Source organism: Eutrema salsugineum, unplaced genomic scaffold, assembly GCF_000478725.1.
Source record: "Eutrema salsugineum unplaced genomic scaffold, Eutsalg1_0 scaffold_12, whole genome shotgun sequence".
Lineage (NCBI taxonomy): Eukaryota > Viridiplantae > Streptophyta > Magnoliopsida > Brassicales > Brassicaceae > Eutrema > Eutrema salsugineum.
In genome coordinates, this window is record NW_006256895.1 from 5,642,842 (window position 1) to 5,657,586 (window position 14,745).

The following is a 14,745-nucleotide window of genomic DNA, read 5'->3' on the forward strand; positions in this document are numbered from 1 at the left end:
CACCCCCATGCTTCCCTACTCCTCCGTATTCATCACCGTTCCGTTTTCGTAAGCCCCAGTTTCCAGATCTGAAATTAGGGTTTTTTTTTTTGCAGATCTGCTTTCGCCGTTGGAGGTTAACGTCATTTCGTGCCTCAAAACGGTTAGTAGATGTTGTTCCGAAGTTATATACTTAGCGATTCTTAAATTTCTTCTATCTTATGTTTGACTTAGGTTTTTTTTTTCTCGACGCCAGCTTCATCTAATAAAGGCGGTAACACTATAAACTTTGTAGATTCCATTTTGATGATTTGTATTAGTAGACTTCATATACAGTATTTATCATGTATTGATTGCTTCGGTTGGGTTCTGTAGACTTCATATGTAGTATTTATGATGTTTTGATTGCTTCATATACTGTTTTTTATGTTAAGATTGCTTCGGTTGGCTTCAGTAGACTTCGCGACTCGGATTGTACTTAAAATGTGAAAGTAGACTTCATTTTGTGAAAGTAGAATTCATTTTGGGAAAGTAGACTTCTTTTTGTGAAAGTAGACTTCATTTTGGGAAAGTAGACTTCTTTTTTTGAAAGTAGACTTCATTTTGGGTTTAGGGTCTTCATTTTGATAAAGTAGACTTCATTTTGATAAAGTAGACTTCATTTTGAAAATGTAGACTTCATTCGTGTATATTTTAAAACCGTTACTAATTTTTCTCATTAGAGCTTTGTTACCGTTGATGCAGGAATCTTTGTTAGATAATGGTGGCCTCTGAATTCCCCAGAAGACTTTACACCAAAGGGTTTGAGCCAGCCCCGGATAAAAGCATCGGCTATTACGCTGATGATTATAGACTGGTCCCTGCACTAAAGTCAGCTCTGGAAGAGGATGAATGGGAAGAGATATACGAGTCACCGTTGGGTGTCTTTTTAAAGTTCCACGAGTTGGATTTTGGTTGGGCTTCTAGGCTGGTGCACCACATGCTGACCTTTCAGATAGTTTGCAAGCAGAGGTACGAGATATGGAGCCTGATTGGTACCACTCCAGTTCGGTATTCATTGCATGAGTTGAGGAGATCACCGGACTCAACTGCAGGTACGTGGATGACTTGGCTTTAACTGATCTAATGGGGGTTGATGCCGAGTCGGGCCCAAGCACTATCGAAATTATTGAAGCCTGTTCCAACTGCTCATCATGGTCTCGTGATGATAGGCTGCGGTTGGGTTATCTTGGGATCTACGCTGGTTTCATAGTGGCAACGAGACCCGGCTCATCCACAAATGTCAACCATGCCAGACTAGTGATGGATCTCAAAGGTTTTAAGGAGTTTCCATGGGGAAGAATTGCTTTTCAGCATTTGATCAATTCTGTTAAAGAGAAAGATCTCAGCAAAAACATTCATATAGAAGGATTTGTGCAAGCTCTTCAAGTGTGGGTGTACTATGCTCTACCGGATTTTGCTGCTGAATTTGGCGAACCATTGCCAAATGTTACTGAAGAACCTCTTTTGCTGGCTTACAAAGGATCCAGAGGACGAAAGAACGTCAAAGCCAACATGCTAAAACAGGTACTGTATTAGTGTAGTAGACTTCTATGTAGTAATGAGTTTTCAATGTAGACTTCAGAAGTAGACTTCATGTGTAGACTTCTATATGTATAACTAATAGTGTTTGACATTCAGGAGTAGACTTCTGTGTTAGACTTCAGGAGAAGAGTTCATTGTTAGACTTCAGGAGTAGACTTCATACGTAGTTTTCCGAGGCTTCATATGGCTCTAAATCCATTTATTAATTGTGTTTTTCCAGGCTCGCATACAGTCCTGCGTGGCTAAGGACTTGGCGGATATGTTTCCCGTGTGGGATGATGACGAACAGGATCCAGATATTGTCAAGATTGTCAATGCACTCCATGACCCCAATTTCAAGTTCTCAAAAAACCATTGGCCTTTGGAAGGTGTTTTGGGTGCACACATCGTCAAGTCAAAAGCCGGAAAGAGGAGCCTTCCCTCAGATGAATCAAGTCGCAAGAGACCCTGCACAGCCTCTGCATCTGCCGCATCATTCGTTGGTGATCAAGGGGTCGGAGTTGTCGCTACTATGAAAGCGCACTTCGACCAATGCTTCAAAAGCTTTTCAACCAAGATGATGAATGGTCTTGGTAGCTGTGAAAAGCAGATCAAACTTCTCACCGAGAAGGTTGAATCTGTAGAGCGTGCGGTAGAAGAGTTGACTACAGGGTCGGCGAAGCACACTGAGGAAGAGCCAACCCAGCAGCAGGGCACTGGATCCAAGAAGCATGAAGGGGTTAGTTCCAAAAACCCTCCGCCTATACGAAAACATTACATGCGAACAAGATCACACAAAGTTAGGAACACTTAATACTAATGTCATTTGAATTCGAACATGTTTACTACTGTTATGTACCATGTGAGATTATTTACTTATGTTTTCAAAACTTGTTGTTTACAATTTTCAGAGTATGATAAAACATGTTACTAAATTATAGCATTGGTGTACTCATTTGTATATTCATGCATGTTTCTGACAATAAACTGCAGAGTAATTCAGAGAAAGATGATGCTCCGATGAAAGCTAATGTCTACGTTGGTGCGTGTGAGAGTGTTAACGCCCCGGGGGATGCAAAAGGAAAGAAGGCTGCCGTGAATGAAGAAGAGGCCCCAGAGCCTAGTATTTGTGAAATTGACCCGAAGACGTGTGATGTTGACTTCGACGCGGTTGCACTTGCCAAAAATGCCAAAGCCAGAGAAGCGGCTCAGCTAGTTGCCCGAGCAACGAGTGCCAGACACCGCCAGCTGGCTGCGACACAGAAGAGTCCCTTCTTAGGAAACAGCACCGCAAAGACCATCATTCCATCGTCGGCATCTCACTCCGGCCGTGCCCGTGGATATGATCCTTTTGATCAAACCGGTGTCAGGGCGAAGCATACCACTCTAATGAACTTTATCAAATCAAACCCGTAAGTAGACTTCTATACGTATGTAAGTAGACTTCCTCATAGTATTATTTCCTATCGAACTCTTTCACCTGTACAGTGCCTGGCCAAAATGCCCAAGACACTCTTCGATCGATTGGTATTACATTCTGCGGACACCGACGAAATGGCTAGCTGATACGGTTAGTGTTTTACTTTATCATAGTAGACTTCGTGTTTAGAATTCTTCCGTAGACTTCTATAATAGACTTCGTTTGCAGACTTCACTCATTTCTTATTTTCCCCAATGAGCAGCACATGGAAGCTTACATCAACCTACTCAGGCTGCGATTATCCAAGCATCCAGAGTGGTTTGTATCCGACCGGATTTGCTTCCTCAACTCCATGTTTGCTACTGTTTGGAGGCATGACTACGAAGCCTTCAAACAATCCGAGCCGAATGTAGATGGGTCTGGCAAACTTCTACCGCCTGGAGCATATTCGTACTACACTGGCGAATTACCTATCTACTGCCAGACTAAGAAGACGTGGGCATATGATGTCGACTATTTGTACTCCATGTTGCACATTAGGGAGGACCATTGGGTAGCAATATGGGTCTCATTTGTGAAGAAGCATATCACGGTATGGGATAGCCATGCGGCAACCAAACATGCATCTGATGAACAAATTGCTGAAGCTGTGGAGCCTCTTGCGGTTATGATACCCTACCTTCTTCAGACCTGTGCACCTGAAGACGACAAGTGGAGATTCCCCTGCACGCCGTTCACCCATTCGCGAGTACCAGGTACGGAGATACCTCAAAACATTCAGAGTGGTGATTGCGGAGTGTACTGCCTGAAGTACATCGAGTGTCATGCATTGGATTTACCATTTCCTGCAGAGCTCTATGACGAAACAGGATGTAAGGGCCATGATAAGCTAGATGCAACCGAGCTGGATGTCTATGATAGGCAAGCTTAGTGTTTACGTTATTAAAACTAACTTTGATTAATATGGCAACTTTTGGGCTACTTGCATAAATGACCTTCAATGTGATTGGAGGTCATTTTAGCAATTGGTAGATGATAGGTGGAAGCTTTTTGGCCACCTATCTCATAATTAACTTGCCAAATATGTTGTATTTTCGTTTAGGATATTGTACTGAAACTAAAGTCTACGACTGAAGTCTTTGACTGAAGTCTACTAAGTTGTAATTGTATCTGTACTGAAGTCTACTAAGTCTATTAACATGTTAGTATTTCTAATTTTCGATTTCACCCTTACAACTGATTAAGTTCTGTAATTTTCGAGTATACCAAAACGTGTATACGGAAAAAGTGTACACCGATAGTGTACACGGAAAAAGTTTTATTAAAATAAGAATTATAAGTCTACAAACGAAGTCTATAAACGAAGTCTACCATAGTCATGTAAACATATAAGTAAACCCAAAAAACATAAAACATGGAGTTTCTCTAATTTCACCGCGGCCATTCATTTGCAAATCCAGGAATTGTTTTCCAGAATAAGACACATTCCAACTTCCAGAAGCACGGACTGCAGAGTTTGTCACCATATGAGTCCACGAGGCGTTCATCATCCATCCAGTGCTGGTTTGGCAGATTCATACAAGCACAACTCCTTGATTGTGCCTTATCAAAAACATGGAAGACCGGTTCGTGAAACGCGTCAGGCTTCTTATAAGTGGTCGGACACCTGTTTATGTGCTGCATAGTCTTCCTCATCTTCGTTGCCTCTGCCGGAACTATACCACGAATGTGGTTAAATACATCATGGCTACCATCCATGGTTAAAGAGAACATAACCATGGAGTAAGTAGCCATGAGGCATCCTCCATTTGATGACACCTTTATTAAGTCAAATCCTTCTTGGATGCTATCTTCATAGAAAATTAGAGAAACGGCTCGTAGGTATTGCGCTGTAGGATTTCTACACTCCAAACAGCGCCGAAAGAAAGCGTCAACCCTCCCATGTTGATCCCAGACCCATGGAATCGTCAAAGTTATTAGATCAACGGCTCTTAAAAAACCCTCTTCATTAGAAATCTCATTTAGATGTTTGGAGGAAACCCTTGCTCTACAGAGCCCACCGTAGGAACGAGAAGTTATTTTTAAGAGGATATCCCACAGAATGTCGGAAGGGAGAGAGTTAAAGTTTATCGGGTTTGACATCTTCAAAGGGTCTGGAATGAGCCTATAATTCGTCTAAACCCGAGAATTTATATGCAGAAATACAGAACACTAACAGGTACAACGGTTATACGCACCGTTAAAGTCGTTAAAACAGTTACATATATGAAGTCGTTTCAAACATAATCGTTGTACCTAAATATCACATACATAGTAGACTTCGACAGTAGACTTCCCCAATAGACTTCTAAAGTTGACTTCCAAAGCAGACTTCTTTGAGAACAATAGATGCTTTGTCTTCCTATTCCGGAGCCTTCTTGTTATTATCCTGGTGAATCGTCGACGGCTAAGTATATTAAATAAAAATTGCAACATTGTTAGATGAGTTTAGCTCAACTTACACAATTCGGAAGGTTATGACCAGGTTGCTTGCATTGGGAGCAGCTGTATACTTTGTGCAGCTTCCTTGGCTTCTTGTTTTTCCTCCTAGCAATTTCTAGCCATGATTGCCACCGAGACTTCTTCCGTCTGCCTGGTGCACGGCGAATATCTGGTGGCAGACATATTGATGTTGGGCCTCCTTGGACCTCTGAAATTTGGGGATATATGTTGGCAGAGTATGCGGCAAACAAGTAGTTTTTTGAGTAAGTCGGACATACAAGGGAATCCATAGCTATCCCACCGGCTAATGCAGCTGCAATAGCATGTGAACATGGGATCTTCTCGATATAAAACACACCACATTCACACATTCCGTGTTCCAAATCAACAATACAATTCCTGGTTCCTCCTTTCACATAGTATCTCCAAGTGTCAATTCGGTCCACCTCCATTGCATCTGCATAATGTCCACGAATCGCCAGCAAATACTCCACTCCCCGAGTATTATGTGTTGTGAGACTCAAAGCATCCTCTCTGCGTTTTAAAAACCACCGACCGAGCTTCTCTCGTATGAAATCCAAGAGGAATGAAATGGGATAGCCACGGGCTTTCTTAAGTGCATCATTTATAGACTCTGCAACATTGCTAGTCTTAATATTGTATCTGTCTCCAACAAAATGAACTCGGGACCAAAGAGAGACATCGGCTTCTTCCAAATAGTCAGCAAGGTCAGGCTTGATCTGTCTCAGCTCCGCCATGTACCGGTTGTAGTCATAGAGGTTGTAAGCATAAGCCACACATTTAACCAAGTACAGCAACTGCTTCCCCCTAAACTTTGTTACTATGTTATGTTGTAGATGGTAGTAGCAGATCCCTCGTTTTGCCCATGGGAAAATATTTTCACAAGCTTTCTTAATAGAAATATGTCTGTCAGAAACTATCACCAAAGGATAACCATCTGAGACACATTCACGCAGTTTAGAAAAAAACCATTCCCATGAAGCATCATCTTCACCATCAACAATTCCAAAGGCCAATGGAAAAATCTGAAAGTTTCCATCTTGTGCGGTGGCAACCAACAAAGTACCCTCGTATTTCCCTGTTAGATGACATCCATCAACCACAATAACTCTTCTCATGTACTGAAAACCAGCAATCGATGCTCCAAATGCGAGAAATAGATATTTGAATTTGTTATTCGAATCTACATGAAGAGCTGATACAGTTCCCGGATTGGCTTTGTTCACTGAATGTATCTGGAGCCATATTTTGCAACATTGAGACTGGTAGTGCGTAGGTTAACTCGATGATCTCAGTCTTCTTGCCCAAGTTATAATCATCTCGCGCCATTTCAGTAAGCTGCCCAAAGGTGCAACCATCGTTCAAAAACCACATTCTTCCACCTTTGCCCATGTCAACAACAAAATGCCATGAATTCTCCTTAAACTTCCACTCACCGTACACAACTGGAATTTGAGCCATTCTCTGAAAAAATAACCATATAAACCGTATTAGCAAACACTGCATAGAGACTTTTTGTATCAAAGTAGACTTCACGACGAAGTCTACTTTGATAAGCTTAGTACCTTAAAAATCGAAACTTCTGATTCAACAATAAATATTCAATGAAACGGAATAAAAATCACTAGGTAGTTCAATCACTAACTAAGAAACAATTATAAACAAAAAAATTGAAAAATAATTTATAAATTTGCTTAAAACGCGTTTTTACAAAAACGTCAAAACGTAGACTTCTATTGCAGACTTATAATGTGGACTTCACGACGAAGTCTACTTTTATAAGCTAAGTACCTTAAAAATCGAAACTTCTTATTCAACAATAAATATCCAATGAAATGAGATAAAATTCACTGGGTAGTTCAATCACTTACTAAGAAGCAATTCTGAACCAAAAAATTTGAAAAATAGTTTATACATTTGCTTAAAATGCGTTTTTAAAAAAACATAGGAAAGTAGACTTCTTACTTAGACTTCAAATGTAGACTGGAGGAGAAGTCTACTTCACATTTGCTTGATTTCTGTTTTTCAAAAATTAAAAAATTTAAAAAATTCCAAAAAGCTTCAGTAGACTTCAAAAAGAAGTCTACAAACTGTAGACTTCACAATGAAGTCTACTCAAAAAAACAATCCTTCTAAGTTTGACCGAACACAATAAGTAGACTTCACAGAGATGTCTACAGTTTGTAGACCTTCTTTGTGAAGTCTCCTGAAAGCTTTTTGGAATTTTTTAAATTTTTTAATTTTTGAAAAACAGAAATCAAACACAAAAATGACCTATACGTTTTTGGTCAAACTACAAAAGTAACTTGAAAGTAGACTTCGTATGCAGGCGAAAACAGTAGACTTCATAATGAAGTCTAAATCCAAAAGTCAAAATACGGTCAACTACAAAAATAACCTCTTTTTTTCGTAGACTTCTTAAGGCTTCAAATGAAGTCTATTATGCTTTTTTTTTGTTTTCAAAGGATATCGAGTAGACTTCTCGTGAGGTTTAATGAAGTCTACTTTTTAAAAGTCAATTGCAAAAATAACCTTATGTTGACTCATAGACTTCAGTATAGTTCACGAGAAGTCTACTTTCGCGATATAAAATCTGAAATGTGGAGAAATTGAAGTGCGAGGATTACCTTTAACAAAATTGAGCTCCCCTAAGTTTCTCTTATCCACCCAGAACTTAGGATTTCACCGAAATTAAACAACCCAGGTGTCGAGTAAACCAGAATTCACCGAAAAAGCATGGTGCGAAGCATTGTAACTTTGCCCAGATATTTTGGAGAAGAAATTATTATAGAATGAGCAAGGTTATGAGTGAATGAGCTTAATATTTGTTTTATTACAGTTTTAAAACTGGTTGATAAGCATTGATTCCATTTTCATGGTTGTTCATGGTGGTTGAAGGTAATGAAGACGATGGCATTCTCGTAATTAAAAAGTCTTTAGAAGGTTCAAGAAGACTTTAGCCAATTAAAGAAAAATCGAATTATTAGATGTATAATGGCATTTTCGTTAATAGTTTAAGTGGGAAAGATAAAATTGGCAAAATTTGGAGAGAGAAAAAAAAAGAGGTTAGTTTTGTGTTTGACTTTGAAATATGGGTTAAATCTGAAACTCTCCCTTGGAAAATTCACTAAATTTAAATATTTTGCATAGAATTTAATGCAATACCTTTTAGTTAGTACACTTAATTGAATTAAAAATTTAATTTAGTTCCTATTAATTTAATATCGTTGGTATCTTTCGTATCTATTAAATATAAATAATAAAAATACAATTTTTTTGATAGAAATCATAAAATCCGATTTGGTAAATATTTATTGATATATCGCTAGTTAGAAGACAAAATGTCATGTAGGTTCAATTATCAATTGTCTCTAGTTTTTTTATGCAACTTGCATATGTTTATATATGACACATTTTATTAGGGTATTTCAAAAATATACACTTCAAAAAAACTTGTTAGATATTACAATTTTTATTTCATAAATATGCAAGTAGTTTATGATTACCGTTTTTGGTTTATATGTTATATAATAACCGTTTCACACTTAGCAATATAAAATTATCTTAATTTGTGAAGATTGATTTAGTCTATTGGTTGTCTTAAATTGAAATATAAAATGTAATATTCTTTAGGGTAATGATTACCATGAAGAAACAAAGTGTCTAGTATCTCACATATCTATGTAGGATCAGTTATTGAATATGTCTATAAGTTTGTTTATTAATTATTAAATACAAAAAACAGAGTAAATTGCTATAGTTTAAAACAACGAAAATTATTCACATATAAATTAAACATTTATACATAATCAAAGAATATTAATCTATAAAAAAATTAAAAAGTTAAAAAGCCGACCTTATCACTGTTTATTCAAGATAATAACAATGACTGATTATCATCATCCAATTATAAATCATATTTATTCGATTTAGTATATGGTTTCGTTGCTTGCAACTCCAATCAGTTACCGAGACGATAATAATTAGTATTGAGAAGTTAAAAAGCTAACATTATGACAGTTTATTCCGTAGCATACAACTTATTAACACATGTTCGATATACGTTAAGGTAAAATAAATTAATTTAAAATAAATTGTAATTATTAATACCTGTTATATATACGACCGTAAACTACCAGTTCGATATATATAAAGGTAAACATTGGTAGGTATATAATCGATAGAAATAAATACAAACATACAAAGTTGCAAATAGAAACGGTCATTATACCAAAATATAATCTTCTACCTAGTTTCTATCATAAATGGGTCATATCAAAAATTACACTTCGACATAAAAACCCAAAACAATTAACCAAATGACACAGTATTTCAAAAAATAAATAATACTTCAATTGGTTCGACATATATTGTTCAATTGAAAAATATAACAACATCAAACGATAAACAACACCAAGTTGAATCATATAATAACCATAGGAATACAGTGACGCATTCACCTCTACATAAAACATAAAAACAAAAACTTTTACATAATAAATGCATTATATTATTAACAGAACAAATACGAAAAACATACCTTTTTAATCATCACGATCATTTCCTAAATTTCGGAATACTTCTTCGGATACAACATTCATTGTTTGCCTTTGTGGATTGTCATCTCTATCTACTATCAGTATTTTCAAGTCTCTCTTCGATGTTACCCAAGATATTGCAACATATAGCTGCCCATGAGAAAACACAGGACGAGGTAAATACAAACCTACTTCTGATAATGATTGTCCCTGACTTTTGTTGATGGTTATAGCGAATGCAACTGCCAACGGTAACTGTCTACGTCTTAATTTAGAAGGCAATCTTGTATCAGATGGAGTAATCAGCAATCGTGGAATAGTAAATTTGTCTCCAGCTTTATCTCTGGTAATAACTCTTGGTTCTATCATGAAATCCACCATTTGTGTAATCTGAAGTCTCGTTCCATTCATCAATCCCGCTTTAGGGTCAATATTCCTAAGCAGCATCACAGGACACCCTATTTTCAATGTAATACAATGATTGCAAAGTCCAGCAACTTTTATACTGTTTAAAAACTCAGGAGTAAAAGCATGATTTTGCAATGCTCCAGAGTCAGCAGGATCTATAGTATCAGAACTCAGATATAATTTTGACCCCTGTGTTAATTAGTTCAAAATATTAATATAAGTAAGAATAAAATTTCAAAAACAAACCAATAAACACAATCATATAAGATGAACATATTGTATTTACCAGTCATCTTCGACAACATATGTTCATTTATATTGTTCACATCTTCATTGGTTGGACAAAGTATTGCTCTTTCTTGCCAAAATTTGGCCTCTTTTTCCTCCTGAAACGATGTTTGTTCTCCGTAAATTTGTGTACATATTGCTTTGATTGATCATGTACATCCATTATAAGGATCTCCTCAGTAATATCAATCATTGCTTCACCGTCATTTGGCTCAGCAATTTTACCTTCGCCAACATCTAAAATCCATTCAGAAAATTCCTTTAATTCATTTGCTTGCTCAACACTCAAGTCACTTGTCAGTAACCTCATGTTTTTTGTTAGCTTTATAACTTTTCAATAATCCCAGATATAGGATGCGTTCAATGCAGCATTAGCAACATCTCCCCTTGAAGCACCATGCATGACAGGTAGAATCTGCCTGAAATCTCAACCAAATACAACAACTTTCCCACCGAAAACACCTCCTTCGTCATTCTGCATGATGTCAGATAAACTTTTATCTAACGATTCAAAGCAGTATTTACTCATCATAGGTGCTTCATCCCAAATAATAAGAGATGCTTATTTTATCAAATTCGCAACTTTTGAACCACGTTTCATCGAACATGTAGTATATTTATCTGGGTTAATAGGTATACCAAAACGCGAATGAGCTGTCCGACCTCTTTGTAACAACAAAGATGCGATTCCACTTGAAGCAACGTTTAGCACAATATCACCCTTACATCTTATTACAGCAGACAAAAGAGACCAAATGAAATTTTTGACAGTACCTCCAAATCCATATACAAAAAAAAAATGCCTCCTTTTTTGTTCTCAACTGCTTCAATAATCTCTTTATAAATCTTCCTTTGCTCAGTGGTAAGCTTCACAATGTCTCTATCATGCATTTCTTTTAATGCCTGTCTATCATTAATTTTTCATCAATTATTAAGACATTATCGTTGTTAAGCCCATCTTTTGGAGGCTTAGGCATTGATGTATAGAATTGCAAAGAACTATTGTGAAATTTCAAGATCTTCTCAATCTCCAAAAGGGCAAACTTTTTCTTATCAGCATCATCCAATATAAGACCTGCAAAACGTGTAAATTATATGTATAATGAGTTTACTAATCAGTAACAAATTAAACAATGCAATACGGTTTAACACAATACCGTTAAAGATACAATAAAATAAATAAGAAAACGGTAGGGAATATATCAAACCTGACCGATTACAATGCTGTCGCCGCATGTATTCAATATCTTCTGACAAAACTTCCCAGGTTTGTTTCCAAACATATTCAGGCCGAGACAAACTACCAGATACAAGCATTATAACAAATAGTCGTCTTAAAAATGACTCTGTAGCAGTAAAACTCATTCTAATAATATCACTAATATACTCCTGGTCATCTTCTAACAACCCTCAAGCATAACATGCTTCCTTGAAAGAAGGGTATACCACATCATTGTAGGATTTGATGTCATCAAAAGATTCTGGACCCCTGACAACATTAAGAAGAATCCTCAAATAATAAGCTTCTTCTAGTTTACGTGGAACATAAGTAATATTTCCAATAGCAAAACCTCTTTTCCTTGGTTTAAACATCCGAAGTGATTTATCCCACGTATAGTAAACAGAAATTTCTCCATACGTGAGTGTTTTACATTTACCGCCTTTTTTGTTTAACTCAAACCAAGCCGTCATCTTTGTGTTCTTTACAACTTCCCTATGGATAACCGTTTCTACCATCTCATCGCCCTTGAAATATACCAAATGTTTGTCTGGTAAGTGAAATGAAAGGTGTTCAACGGGGGTTGTACGATTGTGGATTGGATTTTTTAAGATTCGCCATGCCGATTCACACGCAGATACATATCTGTATAATAAAATAGTATGTTAGAAGTAAACAACTAACGATGTTCAATTTAATATATAGTTTTTATTCTGACAGTAGTTCAAATATAAATGTTTACAACGAACCTGCAGTCGAAGAAGTCTTTAATCTCATTTTTCTTCTTTGCTTGACATTCATGTGTGGAATCACAGACTGTTATCTCCTCCATCAGCTTTTACAATCTGTGCTATGATCAAATCCTTTATTTATATTCTTAAATAAGTATTTAATGGAAGAAGCTTGGTTGCACCACTCAACATTGATATGAGCTCGATAACGAAGAGACAACTTCTTGTTATAGGGTATCACAAATCTATTACCACATTTGTATCCATTTTTGTCAACGTAATTCTTGAGCTGTGACCTCCTCCTATACAAAGGAAAATCTTCTTTATTAATAGATGTTGTCTCAACATGCTGTTTAGGATACATTTTTGTACAACTCCCTTGCGACATGCATGGTGATCTTGGATTAATTTCACCGCATGGTCCACGAATCATCATTTCTGAAACAATTCCATAAAGCTCTGACCCTTCATATCGGTCGGGTATGTTAGCTGATATAACATTGTCGATTTTTTCAGGAGGAATTTTTGAAGTTGGAACTAAAAACAATTGTATATGTGCATGCGGTAGACCCCTCTTGTGAAACTCTATGGTGTACATGGCTGAAATTATGAAAATATATATCAATGAATAAACTGTATAATATTGATATTACAAATGTCAATATTAAAGAATGTCAAAGTTACTAACCAGAAACAACTTTTCCTATACCGAGTCTGTTATCAGCAAAATCCATCATCATAGATTCTAGCTTCATTTTGAACACCCGACAAATTATATCTGGTCTATCATCAAAACTGAGTTTCCGCTCGTTCACATACCTTGTGATTTCTGGCCACTTTGGATTACATGTAAGGGTGATAAAAAGATCAGGGTACCCAAAATGTTTACATACAGACATTGCATCCAAGTAGCATTGAGTCATATATCGAAGTCCACCAGTGAATGAAGGAGGCAAATACGTTTTTCTACCTTGATCACACAAATTCTTTTTACCTTTATTTGATGCATCTTCTATTGAATCAAGATTTTCAGATCTCAGTGATGTCTGGTTTTTGTCAAGATAGCCGACACGATTTGCCTCTATCATGGTAAAAACATCAACCAGAAACTGCTGGAATAACCTTAGCCCGCAGAAAAGTGTGACATTCATTCTTTCGCTCATGTATACAAAATGCAAAAAACTGTCTCATACTAATATATTCTCGTTTCCGTTTCTTCTTCCCAGTTTTTGCAAAGCATCTTTCAATTTGAATATGAAAACCGTCTTCACCATACAGAAATATCAAAGGATACTCTAGAGCAATGTATGAAAGATGAATTTCACTAATTCTTATCAGCTTGCTGCATTGTTTCTGCAATATTATATCACGCTTACACATATCATCATTCAGATCACCAAGGATCAACGCAGCCACTTCAGACGCAGTAGGCATATTATATATCCTTGAGTCTTTCTAGCGATCATTTATAAGTCTCATATGAAGCTCCTCGTTGGGATCCAATTTTGAATCTGTCTCTAGCAGCTCGAAAATTCTTCACGTAAGGGTTCACCTTATCTAACATCTTAATCAGCTTATCAATTAATTCATTCCTGAATTGTTTACGTTTAGACACCTTCATAGAATTTTTACTTTTGCTGCAAGAAAAAAAATATTATTATTAAAATAATGTAATAATAAATATGAATTCAATCATTACTTTTACCTCATAATGGTCGAACGATTTTGTACTTCTTCATCAGTGTCAACAATAAATAACTAATAAACTTTGCAACATCACCAGGTTTAAGGAGCATACTTCCCATCAGATGATAATTCTCTCCGTTAAGCTGGAACATTGATGGTCCACGCCCATTTTTGATAGACCTATCTACTTTACCTCCAATAGAACTCATTGAAAATAGCATAATGTAGGGTCTAACATTCTCGCAAAAATGTTTGTTTAGATCATCGACAGATGTAAAAAGATGCATTAATTCCTCTAGAGAATCTCGAAGGTATGGTAGCTTTACTTGACCTTGCGAACAGCACAAAGAAAATATAAGATTCTTTGCTCTTCTTCTTTTGTTTAAACGTTCATCATACCAGAAAATTGCA

At 36.6% G+C, this 14,745-nt stretch overlaps 1 protein-coding gene and 1 pseudogene across 1 annotated transcript; one reads left to right on the plus strand and one right to left on the minus strand.

Annotated features, from left to right (window-relative positions):
- Positions 1-739: 739 nt before the first annotated feature.
- Positions 740-3,893, plus strand: LOC18025513. Its single transcript, XM_024160118.1, has 6 exons — positions 740-1,029; positions 1,074-1,545; positions 1,784-2,281; positions 2,536-2,954; positions 3,031-3,112; positions 3,225-3,893. Exons 1-6 carry the CDS (start codon positions 740-742, stop codon positions 3,891-3,893), a joined length of 2,430 nt encoding a protein of 809 aa, XP_024015886.1.
- A 6,115-nt stretch (positions 3,894-10,008) lies between these two features.
- On the minus strand, positions 10,009-14,127 carry LOC112089141 (annotated as a pseudogene).
- Positions 14,128-14,745: the final 618 nt, after the last annotated feature.